General features: G+C 38.1%; 1 protein-coding gene across 1 annotated transcript in view; it reads right to left on the bottom strand.

Annotated features, from left to right (window-relative positions):
- LOC102021890 (guanylate-binding protein 6-like) overlaps positions 1 to 17,182 on the bottom strand; it is a gene marked incomplete in the record, with an annotated part of 28,362 nt that overhangs the window by 8,590 nt on the left and 2,590 nt on the right. Inside the window, 6 exon segments of the mRNA XM_005385352.2 lie at positions 3,195 to 3,475; positions 4,246 to 4,491; positions 8,491 to 8,687; positions 8,889 to 8,998; positions 12,383 to 12,510; positions 13,242 to 13,445. Coding sequence (XP_005385409.2) covers positions 3,195 to 3,475; positions 4,246 to 4,491; positions 8,491 to 8,687; positions 8,889 to 8,998; positions 12,383 to 12,510; positions 13,242 to 13,431 — 1,152 coding nt within the window.

Below are 17,182 nucleotides of genomic sequence, written 5' to 3'. Positions count from 1 at the left end.
TTTCACAATAGCATCTAAAAAGACAAAATACTTCAGAATCAATCTATCAAAAGTATAAGATCTATACAGTAAAAATGATAGTGCTCTGAAAAAAGAGATTGAAGAGGATATCGGAAAATGGAAAGATATTCCTTGCTCATGGATAGGAAGAACGAACATTGTGAAAATGGCCATACTCTCAAAATTGTTGTACAGATTCAATGCAATCCCAATTAAAATACCATTAGTATACCTCACAGATCTAGAGAAAACATTCCTATAGTTCATCTTGAACCAGAAGAGGCCTAGAATAGCAAAAGCAATCCTGGGAAACAAAGGAAAGGCGGGGGGCATCATAATTCCTGACTTGAAATTATATTACAAAACTACTGTGATAAAATTAGCATGGTACTGGCACAAAACAGACCTGAAGATCAATGGAACTGATTACAAAATACAGACACAACTACAAACATACTCAGTCACCTTATCTTTGACAAAGGGGCCAAACATGTTTACTGGAAGAAAGATAGCCTCTTTAATAAATGGTACTAGAAAAATTGGCTTTCTAGGGGCTAGGGACTTAGCTCAGCAGCACAGCGCCTGCCTGGCAAGTGCAAGGTCATAAGTTCAATTCCTGGTACTGGAAGAAAACCAAAACCAAAAGAAAAAGAAAAATTGGCTTTCCACATGCCAAAGACTAAAACTACACCCATGCCTTTCACTGTGCACTAAATTAAAGTCAAAATGAATCAAAAATCTAAATATTAAAACAGAAACATTAAATTTATTGGAAGAGAAAGAAGGTAAAAATCTTGAAGACATTGGGGTAGGCTGAGAATTTATGAACAAAAACCAAACTGCATGGGAAATACTTCAAAGAATCAACAACTGGGATCTCATCTTATTGAAAAGTTTTTGCACATCTAAAGAAATCACCAAGAGAATAAAAAGAAAACCCACAAATTGGGAAAAAATTTAGCCAAATGCCCTTCAGACAAAGGATTTCTATCTAGGACATAGAAAGAATTAAAAAAAATCAGGCCCCTCAAATTCAAAGACCCAATCCAAAAATGAATACCAAAAATTGGCATCTAAGATGAATATACACTTCTCAAATGAAGAAATACTAATGGCAAATAAACACATGAAAAAATGATTGACATCATTAGTCAATCGAGAAATGCAAATTAAAACAACACTGAGATTTCATCTCACCCCGGAAAGAATGGCTACCATCAAGAAATCAACCAATAACAAATGCTGGACAGGCTGTGGGGAGAAAGGAACCTTACTCCCCTGCTGGTGGGTGTGTAGATTGGTGAAACCACTGTGGCAGTCTGTTTGGAGATTCCTCACAAAACTAGGATTGGAAGTCCCATTTAACCCAGCTATTCCCTTTCTGGGCATTTTCTCAGAAGAATTAAAGACATCATACCACAGCGATATATGTGCACTCATGTTTATAACAGCACAATTTGTTATAGCTAAATCTTGGAAACAACCCATATGCCCATCCACTGAAGAATGGATAAAAAAAGATGTAGTATTTTTATACAATGGAGTATTACTCTGCTATTTAAAAAGATCAACTCAAGGCTTTTGTAGGTAAATGGATGCAACTAGAGACCATACTCGTAAGTCCAATAAATCAGACTCATATGTGTAAACATCATATTGTATCCTTGGTATAGGAACCTGAACGAATAAGTAAAATTCAAAACATACAATAAATGATAGGAAAGAGAAAGAAATTGCTCAAAGGAAGAAATGACTGGGATGAGGGAAAGAAGAAAAAAGAAAGAAGGAAGGCAAAACATAAATATATACATGAATAGCTGCGATAACTGTATTGCTGATGTCTGATGGTATATTGAAAGGAATGGTTAATGCTTAAAATTTTTAGGTTCTGATCAATTTTGCATGCTTGTATGTGGTAATCTGGGCAGCTTATTTGAAGGTAACAATGTGCAATGGAATTACCATCTTGTCTAGTGAAATTCTATATTATCTCTAATGTTTTATCTAATAATTATCTTATTATTCTCTTTAATGGTTTTAACAATCTTCCATTGTTATATCTGGTAATCTGAGCAACATAGTTGAGGATAGCAATATGTAATAAAACATCCACAGTTAATATGTATTATTTTGTCTTGAAACCCTGTATCATTTTAAATGTTCTTACTTTGGTTTGTTTATGTTTGTGATACTGGTATGCTGCTACTGTTCTATTTTTTTATTTATGTCTCATTTACTACTCTCTTTAAAATAAAAAAAAAAAAACCTACAACTCTCTACAAGTCTATGAGAAACTTTTGAACCTTCCTGGGCCTCAAGATCCTCATCTGTGAAATGAAGGGACTGTGTGCTGCCACTTCTATGATTTCTTTTTTAATTCTATTTTTTTTGCACATGTTTGCTGTACATGAAGTTTACATTAATCTTAGAGAGGAAGTCCAGGTACATAATGCACCTTGGATCTTTTTTACTCCCCTTCCCCCATTACCCATATCCCTCTCTCTTGCTACAGATCCCATTTCCCCATTCTCATTATTATTGTTATTATTACTGCTTTCAGGTCATGTTTTTGATCTACAGTGTTCACATTCCCTGTCGGTATTTGGTACAGGTAAAGGACACATCTTAAGTCTTTTTCCTCCCCTTGCCCCCCTTCTATGGTATTGTGTCCATGGTTCTATGTTGAAGGATACAGTATACAACAAAGAGTCATATGGGATGAACAACAGTGCAGAATTAGGGTTCTGGTAAGAGAAAGTCAGTTGCTAGGAACGAGCAAGTGTGAAAAAACGTGAACTGAAAATGTGAACACCCCAGGGACGATTTGACAATGCTCTGGGCAGGTCTGCAGTCCTAAGAAGTACTTATCAGAATCCACCATAAGAATTGAGGAAGACATCTATACTGATTATGCCTCAGTCACCCAAAGAAACTGCTGCATAATATGCCTGAGATTTGGGTTTGGAGGAAGAACGTGTAATTTTAGAGACTCCATTCCCAATGAGAATCCAAATGCTTTGTCCTTGAATGAGAGATGAACCATGAGCTTAATGCACTCAGCTCTGGGCTTCTCTCTTCAATGGAAAGTTTGAGGAAAGTACTGAATAAGACACAGGAGCAAAAACCGCACAGAATGTAATCATTGTGTACAGCAAAGATGTGATAATAAAAGCAGAAGAAAAATGAGACAGTACCACCAGCTGCGTCTGGAATTTTCCATCTTCGTCCTTGAAGGAGCGTTCCATAAAGACCGCAATGGCCTCCTTCTCACAGGCCGAGTGCTCGTTAAGCAGCTCCTCCAGCGTATCTGCGGGGAACCGCACTCGCTGGACCATCTGCTCGCCATAGTAGTCAGCTGCCTTCTGCACGGCTGCTGTGTTCTCACGCTGGGCCAGAGTGGACACCGCATTCTCCAAGCAAGGCTCTTCCCCACTGTTGATGGCGTTCACATAGGTCTCCACCAGAGCCCCCAGCCCTGAGTGATCCACGAATTTTAGGAGGTAAATAGGAGAGTTATAATTAAAAGGAATCTAAGATGGTGAGACCATACTTCTAAGCTCTCTCTCTCTCACACACACACACACACAAACACACACACAGCATAGTTACATGACCTACCTCCTTTTCTCATTACCTTCACCGTCCTACTAAACACCTAAATTTATGTGGTTCTCTGGGTCACACTCAAACAAAAACCTTAGTATCAGTATCTAGCTTTATGTAATATTCTAAAGTATACCTAGAAAATATAATTCCTCATTACAATTTAAAGAAAAATAGTTTATATAAGTACTAATAAGATAAGATACCTCATAATATATTTGCTTCTAATTCTGAGGCTTCTAGGGCCTTTTCAGGGACTTACAGGGTAATATTAATATTTGTACTAAATAGGACACAGTATCAAAAACCACGCTTTCTAGTCTCCTTGCAAAGAAAAATTCACATGTAGGACTTCCCTGAGAAAATTGTATATATTTATTTTCAGACAAAGTTAGTGATTTTTATTATTAATGTCAATTTTTTTCTTAGATGTAGAACCCACACATACCTGCAACAAAGTATACAGTTTTTAAGAGGAATTTGTAAGCCCCAGTAAGATAATAATAAAGTATGCACATTTTATAGAGAATGAGTGCATACATATCATAATTATACATACAAATGAACAAAAATGATAGAAAAACACTATATAATATATTCAACATGCATGCTTCTGCACAGAAACATGTAAAGAAGACTCACGATTCCCAGTAACCACAATTCCCTCTCTGAGAGTCTTGCTCTTTTCACAGGTGAAGACATAAGAGCAGAAACTCCTTGTTTGTTCCAGGAATTTAGGATCCAGTTGGTCTTCTCGGGCATTCTCAATATTGGCGAGGAGATTTTTGTCATTTGTTGGCCGGTCAAAGACAAAGCACGTCCGACTTGGAAAGAAATTCCGAATGCTCTCCCTAGCACAATTAGATGCTTGTACTTTGGGATTCTCACCTAAGAAATGTGAACATAGGATACAGTGGGAATAGTCTTGTGATTGGGAGATTAAAGGGTTTTTTTCCTCCAGAGTTGCCATAGTTTGCAGGGTTCTACATCTACACAGTGCCTTTATCATAAACATTTAATAATTGCTTGCACACTAAGCTTGTACCAATAATGTAACAGGCATGATATTTGGAGTGACATCTTACTCCAGTGAAAACAGAAAGTTTGGCTAGTATCTCCTGATCTGAACTTGGCAGCAAGTATAGAGTAGTTGTTTATTTGATGTTTACTAATTGAAGAAAAGGTCAAATGTATATTTCTATTCTACTCAATCCCTTGTTGAAATTGAACTGAGGAACCAAAAAAAGACAGACTAGTAGACAATAGTGAAATAATTATAGCCATATTAAGGATGCTACCAATATTTTCTATTTAAAGAAAATAACTCTGATGCCAAAAATATTTCATTTAAAAGCCTGAATGTATAGTAATACAAAATAAAATGGTGGATGCCAGGAGTGTGCAAGAAATGAGAAAGATGTAGGTCAGAGGACACTAAGTAACAGATGTATAGGATGTGTAAGTGTTATGGTTTATGTCTGTGTGTCCCCCGAAAGCCTCCTGCAGTCATGGGGCAGGCTTTTAAAGTTTGATTAAGGGTGTGACAGCTGCACCCACCCTGGGGTGGATAGTTTGCATATGTAAGGGAGAGGAAAAGAGTGCTTGAGGCCATTCCTCCCCCATTCTGCCCTGGTGTGTGCTTGTGGCTTAGCTGTGTTCTACTGCCCTGAGCTGTAGCTCTCTGCCATGTGCCAGTCTGCCTTGTAATCTGCCAAGTATGAACTGAAACCTGCATAAACTGTAAGCGAAATAAACCTTTCCTTCCTTAATTTTGGGCATCAGGTATTTTGTCCCAGCAACGAGAGAAAAGTAACCAAGACAAAATTTGGTACCAGAGGAGTGGGGTCGTTGCTGTGACTATATCTGACCATGTGGTTCAAGAGCCTTTGGAAATGGCTTATGGGGAGTGTTTGGAAAGGTTTGGAGTTGTTGCCTGAAAGAGAAGTGCTAGAACGCCTTCGGCTGTTCTGTTTGGGAGATTCTGGTCAGAGCTCAGAAGACCAGAAAGCTGACAGAAATCTTGCCGGTAAAGACCAGGTTCAGGAGGTTTCTGTTGGGAAGAAGGACTGCATTGGTCGTTGGACTCCAGATGATGTGTGTTATGGCTTGGCAGAAAGTTTGTCTGCATTTTGCTCATGTCCAGAGACTTTGCCTAAGACTGAGATTAAGGGCGGCAGTGGATTGATTAATCTGGCAAAAGAAATTTCAAGGCAGTCAAACGTTGGAGCAGTGTCATGGCTATTGTTGGGGGCTTTTAGCCAGATTTATATTGAGAATCAAGAACAAAGAGCCCAGCAGGATGATTCAAAATGTTGTGAGTTTGGCCAGAAAGGAAGCTGCAGTAATGCTGTGGACTGCAAAGGTGGAGCTGAGGAGATCTCCATTCCTGAGAAGGAACAGGAGAATAGAAAAGATGGCCTGAGGGCATCACAAGAAGCAGCAAGTCTCCACCCTTTGCAGCCTCAAAACTGCAAAGGTGAAAGACATTGCCTTAAGGAAAAAGCTGCTGAGTGCCATGTTCCAGAATGGCAGCAGCGGCCGCACCAGGTTCCAGAATGGTGGCAGCATAGAGAACCTGCTCCTCAGAATTGGATTCAGAGTGCCCAACGATCCAGGCACTCGACCCCTGTGGCCAAGAGAGAGGAAAACTTGGCTACTGCTCCAGGTGGCAGCAGACCTTGGGGTCATCCACGTGGCCCTGGCATTAGGTGCATGGAGAATGCAGGAGTTCTGAGGTTTAAGAGGCTTCCACCCAGATTTCAGAAAGCCTGGGAGGCCAGGCAGTGTGCCCCTGAGAGGGCAATGTGTGAGACTGTGAATGTGAAGCAAAAGGTGCCCTGGAGACCTCAGAAGTTTAGAAAAGCCAGGACAGTGGATCATCTAAGGAAAGCTGGAAGGAGGGAGCAAAGTGGGCCTAAGAGAGAAGCCATGGAAGCTGTAACCAACCAGAAATGCCACAGGGGTGGACTCATGCAAGCCCTTTGGAGCTCACAATGTGCCACAAGTTGCTTCAGATGCTGCATGTGGAATTACAGGACATAACATTAGCCCTGCTGGATTTTGGACTTGCTTTGGTCCCAATGCTCTGTGTCCTCCTGTTTGTACCTTTTGGAATGGTACTGCTTATTTTATGCCATTGAATGTTGGAAGTGTTTAACTTTTCATTTGTACGGCGGGGGGGTTCACAGCTAAGAGTTTGCCTTACACCGAGGAGGAGACTTGGGACTTGGAATTTTCAGCAATGCTGCAACTGTTAGGACTTTGGCAACTCTTGCAGATGGACTAAATGCTGTTTGTATTAAAGGATGGGCATGAGTCTTTGGGGGGGCAGGGGTGGAATGTTATGGTTTATGTCTGTGTGTCCCCCCAAAGCCTCCTGCAGTCACGGGGCAGGCTTTTAAAGTTTGATTAAGGGTGTGAGAGCTGCACCTGCCCTGGGGTGGATAGTTTGCATATGTAAGGGAGAGGAAAAGAGTGCTTGAGGCCATTCCTCCCCCATTCTGCCCTGGTGTGTGCTTGTGGCTTAGCTGTGTTCTACTGCCCTGAGCTGTAGCTCTCTGCCATGTGCCAGTCTGCCTTGTAATCTGCCAAGTATGAACTGAAACCTGCATAAACTGTAAGCGAAATAAACCTTTCCTTCCTTAATTTTGGGCATCAGGTATTTTGTCCCAGCAACAAGAGAAAAGTAACCAAGACAGTAAGTCTAGAAATTTAATATAAAAATGAAGCTAGAATTAATGAAACTATTGTATTAAGGATTTAAAATAAGTCAATTTTAGTTATTTCATCACAGAAATAGCTATGTGAAATGATAGACATGTTATGTGTTATGTAACAACTGTACTATCTATATGTATCCCATAACATGTAAACATCAAAAAAAGGGTTTAGGGCTGGGGATATAGCTCAGTGGCACAGTGCCTGCCTCGCAAGCTTAAAGTCATGAGTTCAATTCCCAGTACCAAAAAAAAAAAAAAGACTCTCAAAACACATATTTTAAATAACACTTTGTATAGTATTGAATATCTTTATCAAAAGCCTTCAAATATCAATTAAAATGTACTTTTAAAATAATCACCACTATTCTATAAAGTCTTTGAGAGAAAGGACTATAATTGAATTGGTAGGTTTTTTTTGCCAATTATTCAATGAATATATTGAGAAAAGATATATTACAAAACTTAAAGAATTAAAAAGTAAATTCGAACTGGTAATTTCACAAAATTTCTTTGGATACTTTAATAATGTACAAATAATATATATCTTCATTCATATAATTTCTTTTGAAATGATAGCATGAATAAACATGCTAGAATTGAGAGAAATATTTCTTACCTATATAAAATAAAATGAATACCACGGCCATTGTGTAAATATTGAAAAGGCAAAAAATGAAAAGAATACTTCTTCATTTTACTTAGGACATACAGTTATTTCTCATGTTAAATTTTGGAAAGTTAAATATCACTATTAAAAAGTAATAATCTTCCTTGAGAAGAATAACACCGGTGTGAAATGCAGACACACAGTAAGATGAGCTTTGTATTGTGATATCATGTTTAACAATTCTGTGATCAGTTGTTCTCCTAAACAGAGAAAAGCAAATGCTAAGATAGGATACAAAGTGCCTGTACTTTAGACAGTTTTATCAACCATTGTAATCTGAATTCTAAAGAACAAATGTGTAAAGAACAATGTGGACTGGAATAATTTCACTGTATGTTATGTTCTATCTTTCTTAGAGCTTTCAACCTCTCACCTATGACTGCTATCACCATTTCTATAGACCTCCAACTAGTCTCAAACACAAAGGGATCCCCAAGAATGATGGAGAACGTCAGAACATCCACACTACAGAAATCCCACACCCAGTCTTTGCTCTGGTACCTGGAATCAGCTTTAAGGCATTGTCCAGATATTGATCTGCTGTGATGTCATTATCACCCATCTTCAGCTGGAGAGTGAAATCCCGTACAGCCCAGATGAAGTCTGGAAAAAAACTCACAAACTCTGAAGAATCTTGTACTCCATCAGAATTTGTGGAAGACTTTGCCTTGATTAGTTCTGTGAGCTCTGTCACATAACTAGGACTTGGTTAAGGAAAAGGAAATTCCTACTTAAAATCCCTATATTTCCTTAATAAAAAATTATCATAACAATGTTTTCTTTCCTAGGTCCCCTCTGCTCCACCAAAAGCAAGCAAGTGACAGGGTAAGAAAATATGACTCAATATTCATCTCCTCAAAAGCCACTGACATGCAGCAGCTCAGCTCCTGGAAGGATACTGCAGCTGCTCCAGGGCCTGATGGTTGATGGTGCCCACGCTGTTGTACACAAAGGTGCTGCTCAGAAGCAAGGCCAGGGCGAAGATCCAGGAGTCATTCCTAGGGTCACCCTAGAAAGTAGAGGACAGAAAGAAACTCAAAGGTCACTCTTTGGAATTTCATTCAGACATTTGTCATAAAAGTCTTCATGTATGATTTCAGCTCAGGTACTCACTATGCAAAGAACACGGACATAAAGGCAAATAACATGAAAACAATATTTCTCATGATCACAATTTCTTCATACTATAAGTGGATTTTAATCTTCATAAATTGTTCCTCTCAGTTAGATGAAATAAATGAACCTAAGGAAACACTGATGCTATGTCAGGTTCTCAGAAGGGTATTGAATGATGGATGTTACACTTCTTTATTCTAAATTTATTTATTCACTATAGGCTATATGAAAGAAAAGTGGTCACATTGGGCAAAAGGTATAAAATTTCTGATTGGAGTAGAGAAAATATCAGAAGCAATAAAACTATAAGAAGAAATCAGTGGGAAAAGCTTCCTAATACTGAGCTGGACATTAATGCATTTTTACTTGGTGATTATTATATGTTATATAACACCCAAAACTCAAGCAATAAAAAGAAATCTTGACACATAGACACCATTCAACTAATGATTCCTGCTAGCAAAGAATGAACCATGTGAAAAGACAACTACAGGATGGGAGAGAAATATTTGCAATGTATGTATTTGATAAGAGGTTAATATCAACAGTACCTCCATAGCAAAACCAATCAAATAACCCAATTAAAAACTAACAAAGAACTTAAGTATACATATAAATCATGTAAATAGATACATGAGAAGATGTTCATGTATCTCATGTATCTCTCATATAAATCATGTATCTCATAGATACATGAGAAGATGTTCATAGTCTAATTAAGATGTTCATAGTTTAAGTATCAGGGAAATGTCACTAAAAACCATAAGAAGACATAAATTGACACACAGTAGAATGGCTGTTATCAACAAGACAGGAGATAACAGCATTAATGAAGATTGAGAAAAAAGAATATCTTTGTAGCGACTGGTTACAATATCAACTGGTGCAGCCATTAGGAAAAGTACTATGGAGTTTCCTTAAAAGATTAAAAATAGAAGAACCACATAATCCTGCAATCTCATTCTATGTATAGTTACAAAGAAAAAGCAATTAGTGTCTGGAAAAGAAAACCACACTTCCATCTCTTTTGTAGCACTATTCATAACAGACATGTGATAGAGACCATTATAAAGCATCTCTGAGCAGGATTTAATATTAACCAACTGGCTTTGCAAGTTTACTTGTGACTTGTCCAAGGCCTAGGTCCCTTGTCTGGAGATGGACAACAAACTCATAATAAGCAAACCTCTATGAGTCACTCATCCCTACTGAGGCCTCTATTGGCCTGTGAAGTTGGGATACCTCAAAGGACAGGATAAGAGAACAGTTGAGAACATTTGGCTCCAACCCCAATTAACTTAAAAGGAAACTGCAGCTGCAGGCTGCACATTCCTATAATAAATGTCAACCTAAAGAAAAGATAGTTCTCCTGATTGACATAATTTACTACTTGGGAAAATATCTCCCAAGGTCCTGCTAGATTCTTCTCAGATTCCTACTTTCTTCAGTATCCCCCGCCTTTGCTTGAAAACCAAATAAATATGGACCACCCAGAGACGTTCTTTGTCTTATCCCCATAGAATCTTGAATTCTGTTAAAGGGTTTGGAACCCTTTTGAAGCCTGAAATCAAACTACTTCTCTCGTTTATTTAAGTTTTTGCTGTCCACTCGTTTGGGAGATTGTGGACCTGATCAGTCCACATTAACTAAGGGATACTATTAACCTGTTGGACACTTGTTGAAAAACTATAAATTCCTATCAATGAATAAATGATTAAAGATAACATTTACTCAACCATGGAGAACATTTACTCTACCATAAAAAAGGAAAGAAGTCCTACCATTTATATTAAGAACAAACCGGAGGGCATTAAGCTCAGTGAAATAAGCCAGACACAAAAAAGCAAATATTGCATTATCTCACTGAACAGTTGAATCTAAAAATGTCATAGAAAGAGTGAACCATAACAAAAGGGAAGACAATGGTGTATTTTTGTGGCCTGAGGTGGGATAAATGGACACTGATGATCAAAAGGAACAATGTTTCAATTATACAATGAAGTAAATTCTGGAGATCTAAGGAACACACAGTGACTAGAGTTAACAGTACTACACCACACACTTGAATTATGCTAAGCAGCTACAACCCATGTATTTACACCAAAAAAAAACAGAAAACATAATGTCTGGTGATTATATATTTATCTGTTTGATTGTGGATTTGATTTCATAATGTATAGCAAAGCATCAAGTTGTACATCTCTAATATATATTTTATTTGCTCAATATATCTCAGAAGAATAAACAGAATTTGTAATTCTTCTTCAGACACAATTATATTATATTATATTATATATAAATTTAGACAATATTCTGAAGTCTCTAAGGAAGAAAAGATGAATGATTTAGTTCACTTACATTTAGGAAACTAAACATTAAAACCCACCTTAGAATATTTATCATAAGACAAAAATATATTTTATAGAACCAGCACAGTCAGAGGCTTCTCAGAGACTTCTAGAAAGTTCTATGGGTAGTTAATGAGATTCACCATAAGAACTTTCAACTGCAAATACACACTTCACTTGGAGGCTCAGAGTGTGAACCAGAGCCTTTCATTGGACACCGAGATGGGCTGACTCCTTCCCATCTTCCTCTCAAGGCCTGCTTATGCCTCATTGTACACTGTGGAAGAGTAATGTGTGTATGCATCTCCTTAAAACACATTTCCCAGCTCTTGGCAGTGCTGACGAACAAAGCCAACACATGTAAGCACTCTTCCTGAGAAGGCTTCCAAGGCCAAGTTCTAGAAATCAGTCAATATCAGAGATAAAGACCCAGCACACTACTCCCAACAAAAGATACTTCAAAGGGCAGGTCCAGCCACATTTCTCCCCACAGAACTGACAGAGCCCAGCCACTGCACAGGGCAGCACCTTTCTCTCTCCAACCTGCCTTTTGCTTGCTCTCCATGTTAAGAAAGACCTCAGGTTTCCTAGATGGAACTGAAGGCCCTGTTGTGGCAGAGCCTTTATTCTGTTCACTAAAATCTATACTACTAAACCCATAAGGCTGGGACCTAGCTTCTCAATAGGCTTTAAGTTACATGGAAACAAATTACTAACACCAATGTCAAGCAATAAAAGAATATTTTACCTAAAATAACATGATATCTGATTTTATCTAGAAGTAAGATGAAACAAAATAAGGTTTACCTCTTTCACTGTAGTTCAGTTTCTGATTTCATAAAGAGATCACAGCAATCAAATCACAAAGATTTTAAAAAAGATAAGACAATTCAGAGTCAAAAGTGTGTGCCTGAATCTCTCCAACTCACCTTTTCCATATCGCCCAGACCCTCAGTGTCCAGAAGGACCAGGGTGTAGTCTTGCCTGATGGGGTGGGGCCTACACCACATCCAGATGCCCTTTGTTTTAGATTGAACAGTGGAGCCCAGCGGGAAGCCTGAAAAGAAGAAGAGAAACAATGGTGACATCAGCACTTCCACAGTATCATAGAGAATGTGACCTTAGGCTTCTGGGACTAGAAGGACCTCAGCAGACTATGTGGTACTTCTTCACTTTCTCCAAAAATGCTTTACCTACCAAGGAGCAGAGGATATGAAACATGATGATGAAGATATTCAGGGGCTCAAGACAAAGGCAAAGACATCCAAGAATCAGACAAAATTGAGGGCACTGGCAACTGCAACAAGAGTATTGTGAAACAAGGGCTGCGCTGAGTCACAAAGGAGCAGACTGAGCAGAGACCAGAGAAAAAGAAAAACAGGACATGGAAATAGGCATAACATTTTTGTATTAAAGAGAAAAGCAAAGAAAAATGAAGAGTTGCTTGTCACAATGGAATGTGACACTCAAAAAAGGACTTTTAGAAAAATAAATACTCAGAGGTCTCTATGTATTGATGAGAATATTTCATATCAAAAGCAAAGTATGGATGAAAAGAAACACAGGAGCCAGTGATGGAGGATAATTTTGAGCATTAGTGGGAGAGATTTTCTTCAAAGACAATAAAGATTATGGAAATGAATGAAAGCAAAGTAAAAATCTGCTGGTGAGAATTAGAATGAGAAGTTTGCTTTACTGAGAAGAGTTGGGTTCCTCCTTTTTCTCACTAGGAACAGAAGTAAGAAGCTGAGATGTAACTGGTTTCCAACACCTCATAATAATACTCACCATGGTTCTGTCCAGCCAGGCGGTTCATCAAGTAGGATTTCCCTGTACGGTACAGCCCCACAATGGCCACCACTACCACCGGCTGAGAAATCTTCTCAAGAATCTCTATGGCTTCCTTGTTCACAGTCATGTCTTCATTGATGTTTTCCACCAGACAAATGGGAGTCAACATTTTTAGTTCAGGTGCCATAGCAATGCTCCAACCTAGAAGAGTCTCTTATTAGAAATAAGTTTATAAAATTTTGTTGCAAAAGTATCAGAGCATCAATCAACTGAGGACAGACAAGCCTTGAGCACTTTCTACAAGAGAGCATGAACCTAACATTAGCAGATGCAGAAGGCTTCCTCCATCATTCTCCCAAATCTTCAATGATGATTTGGATTAAACTTAGGGTATTAACCTCTCCAAAGTTTTATGTCAATAGTAATAATAAAACTCAAGTAATCATCACCATAATTTGGGGTCTACACTATGATAAACCACGTGCATTTAATATTTTACAGTACCTGAAAATTAGACCTTATTTTAATCACCTCACAAATGAGATAAATGCATTATACAAGGACTGAATGAATAAATCATAAAGACAGGATTAAAAACCTAGACAACTGGGGCTGGGGATTTAGCTCAGCGGCAAAGTGCCTGCCTGGAAAGCACAAGGTCGTAAGTTCGGTTCCCGGTACCGGAGAAAAACCAAAAAAAAAACCTAGACAACTGAGATTAATGACAGACTAGAAAGTTCTGTACACTTCTTCAATCCACGGAGAAATTTTTTGAAAAGCTAAAATAATCTCACAGGAATCCTGAAAGAGTCAAATGGTGACTATAACCACATGAATGTCCAATCAAGACAAAGCCATATTCATAATGATTAGAAGTTCCCTGCTGCCTTTTCTAGTCCTGTCCCTACCCTATCACTAATGTGTTGTGGTCTTGGGCTGGAAAACATAGCTCCTGGTTGGTTCCAATTCCCTCACTTAAACAGGAGGACCAGAGCAGACTTTATCTGCCACAAGTGAATCTTGGTTGGGTTAACAGTTCTGGTCTTTGCTTTGCCTGACATAGATGTCAGACAGAAATGACTTCTTGCATATGATACCTAAAGCACAGGAAATAAATGTAACCTACACTACATCAGACTTAAAAGATTTGTGAACTAAATGGTGCCTTTAATAGGGTAAAATGGGAACCCACAGAATTGTTGAATCATATTTGGAAATCATAAATCCAATAAGGGCTTACTATCCAGAACATACTAAGAACTACAAGTACTACCGAATAACAGAAAACCCAACTCAAAAGTAGACAAAGAACAGGAATACACATTTCCTTAAAAAAGAGAAGCAAATGGCCAGTAACATATGAAAACAAGTTCGACAACACTAATCACTGGTATACAATAAATTTTTAAAGAATTTATTTCAAGATGCAGTTCATGAATTGTAGAATACTAGACTGAAAGATAAAGTGCTTGTGTTAACATGTGTGTTTTGTTGTGAGTATCACAAGCAAATATTTATACAGAAAATGTAGAAACAAACATATTAATTTCCTATCATCTTGCTTTAAAATTCTGTATCAGGGCTGGGGATTTAGCTCAGCAGCACAGCGCCTGCCTGGTAAGCATGAGGTTGTGAGTTCAATTCCCGGTACCAGAAAAAAAAAAATTCTGTATCATTTTTATTGTTTTTTCTCTTTTTAAAATTAAAAGACCACATATTATGTACATTTACCAACTTCCCACAAAGAATATAAACATTATGTACTACAAACATGTATGAATAAAAAAATTAGAAAAACAAAAAAAGACTGACTGGGTAAATTATAAAATGGCTTTCTCTGATTTACCTTGTTAAAAAGTTTTAGTTGTATATATTAGTGTGTCTCAGTAGCTCAAGTTAAATTTTATTTGTGTATTACATAAGCATTTGTCTAAAATTATATAACCCAAGCTTTGCTTGTATTCACTCTCTAAGCAAAGAAAGGCTAATTTAAAGGCCTAATTGATTTTGTTCACTTGAGAATTTTCCTGGCCTCATCTCCATTCTAATTTTGCTTATAAGGAATTGAAAGTCAAAATCACACCCTCTAGGATGGTTGGTATCACAAACAAAACAACAAAAAACAGAAAACAATAGATAGTATAATACAGAAAAATGTATCCTTAGTGCATTGCTATTAGGAATTTAAACTGCTTTACTATTATAATGAAAAAAAAAGGTCATTCCACTAAAAAATTAAACAAAATTGGCTTTTGATCCAACAATTCCACCACTGGGCATATACAGCACACATACACACACACACACACACACACACACACACAATATATTCACACACAAATGGAAATTAAGATCTTGAACAGATATTTGTACAACAGTGATCACAGCAAAGAGTACTGTGGAAACAGTTCAAAGTTCTCATAAGAGCCAAATGTGGAAACAGTTCAAAGTTCCACTGGATGATGAATGAATTAACAGATAGTTTATATACATGCAATAGAGCATGTATCATCCAGCCATAAACTGGAGTGAAATTTTGGATGCCTGCTACAACATGGGTGAACATCAAAGACAGAATGCTAAGTGAGAGAAGCCAGAGAGAGGAAGCAAATATTATGAGGAAGCTACCACAGATATACCCACTCAGAAATTAAGAGAGTGGTTACGATGGCCAGGAAGAGGAGGAAATGGGCAACTTAAAAGTTAAGTGTCTCTGTGTGCAGTGATAAAAAGCGTTAGAGGCCTTTTGCACAATCTGAATATGGGGGAGATCAAAATATACAATGAATATTCAACTTTAAAACATTTATTACAAGCCGGGTATGGTGGCACATGCTTGTAATCCCAGCATTTGGGAGGCTGAAGCAGGAGAATCACTGAGTTTGAGGCCAGCCTAGGCTACACAGTAAATTCAAGGCCACTCTGATCTACATAGTGAAACCCTGTCTCAAAAAACACAAAATAAAATAAATGAAATGAAATGAAATAGAACATTTATTATACTATCCCTCTCAAATTAGTCACTCCTTCAAACACACTTGTGCCCTCACTCTCGCCACTTTCTAAAGCAGTTCTGAAAGTCTCTTCCATGTCTTTATAAGGTATGATCAAAAGAACAGTGACTGCTGCTGCCAAGTGCTGTCTAATGAAAATCCAGCTGGTGAAACCAATACAGCGTGTCTTCATTCACCTTATTCACTACCTCTGGCTCCTTCCCAAAGTCAAAATAACCACGAAAAGTAAACATTCTCAATTGATTCAGGTCAGGGAGGCAGCCACAGCAGTACAACTGAAGATACTTGAAAGTGGCTGAAATCAACACATTTCATTATTTACATGTTACCTTCCCCAAAAAGTAAAATACCAAACCTGAAAATATACTGATCTTCTTCTCTATGCTATGCTGCTGCGATGACCTACTTGGCTTCAGTGTAGTATTTATCAGGAACACTGATTATCCAAAAAGCTTCTGGATCAGTAACATCAGCAGTAGCTTTTATGACCATGATATACTCAAGTATGCTGTAGTATCCAGCAGGTGGCCTATAAGCTTTTTTATCTCCTGGTTTAGAGCAATGATGGAGTAGGAGCTAGAAGTGGGACCAGGATGATCTACAGGAATGAAACTTATCTAACGCATGCAGGCTCCCTTCCAAAAGAGAAGACCTAGCACGGTGGTACAGGTCTGTAGTTCCAGCTACTTGTGAGGCAGAGATGGGGAAAGCATTTCAGCCTGCTTAAGCCTTGAGTTCTAGGCCAGTCTGAGTAATGTGTTATATGCATTATTCTTATTCATACTCTCATTCTCATTCTCATTCTTATCCTTATTCTCAAGAGAAAGAGACAGAGGGGCTGGGGATTTAGCTCAGCGGCAAAAGCGCCTGCCTGGCAAGTGCAAGGTCGTGAGTTCGGTTCCCGGTACCGGAGAAAAACCAAAA

This window comes from Chinchilla lanigera, unplaced genomic scaffold, assembly GCF_000276665.1.
Source record: "Chinchilla lanigera isolate Chin_1 unplaced genomic scaffold, ChiLan1.0 scaffold00022, whole genome shotgun sequence".
In the NCBI taxonomy this organism is placed as follows: Eukaryota; Metazoa; Chordata; class Mammalia; order Rodentia; family Chinchillidae; genus Chinchilla; species Chinchilla lanigera.
This window is presented reverse-complemented; position numbering and strand designations above follow the sequence as displayed.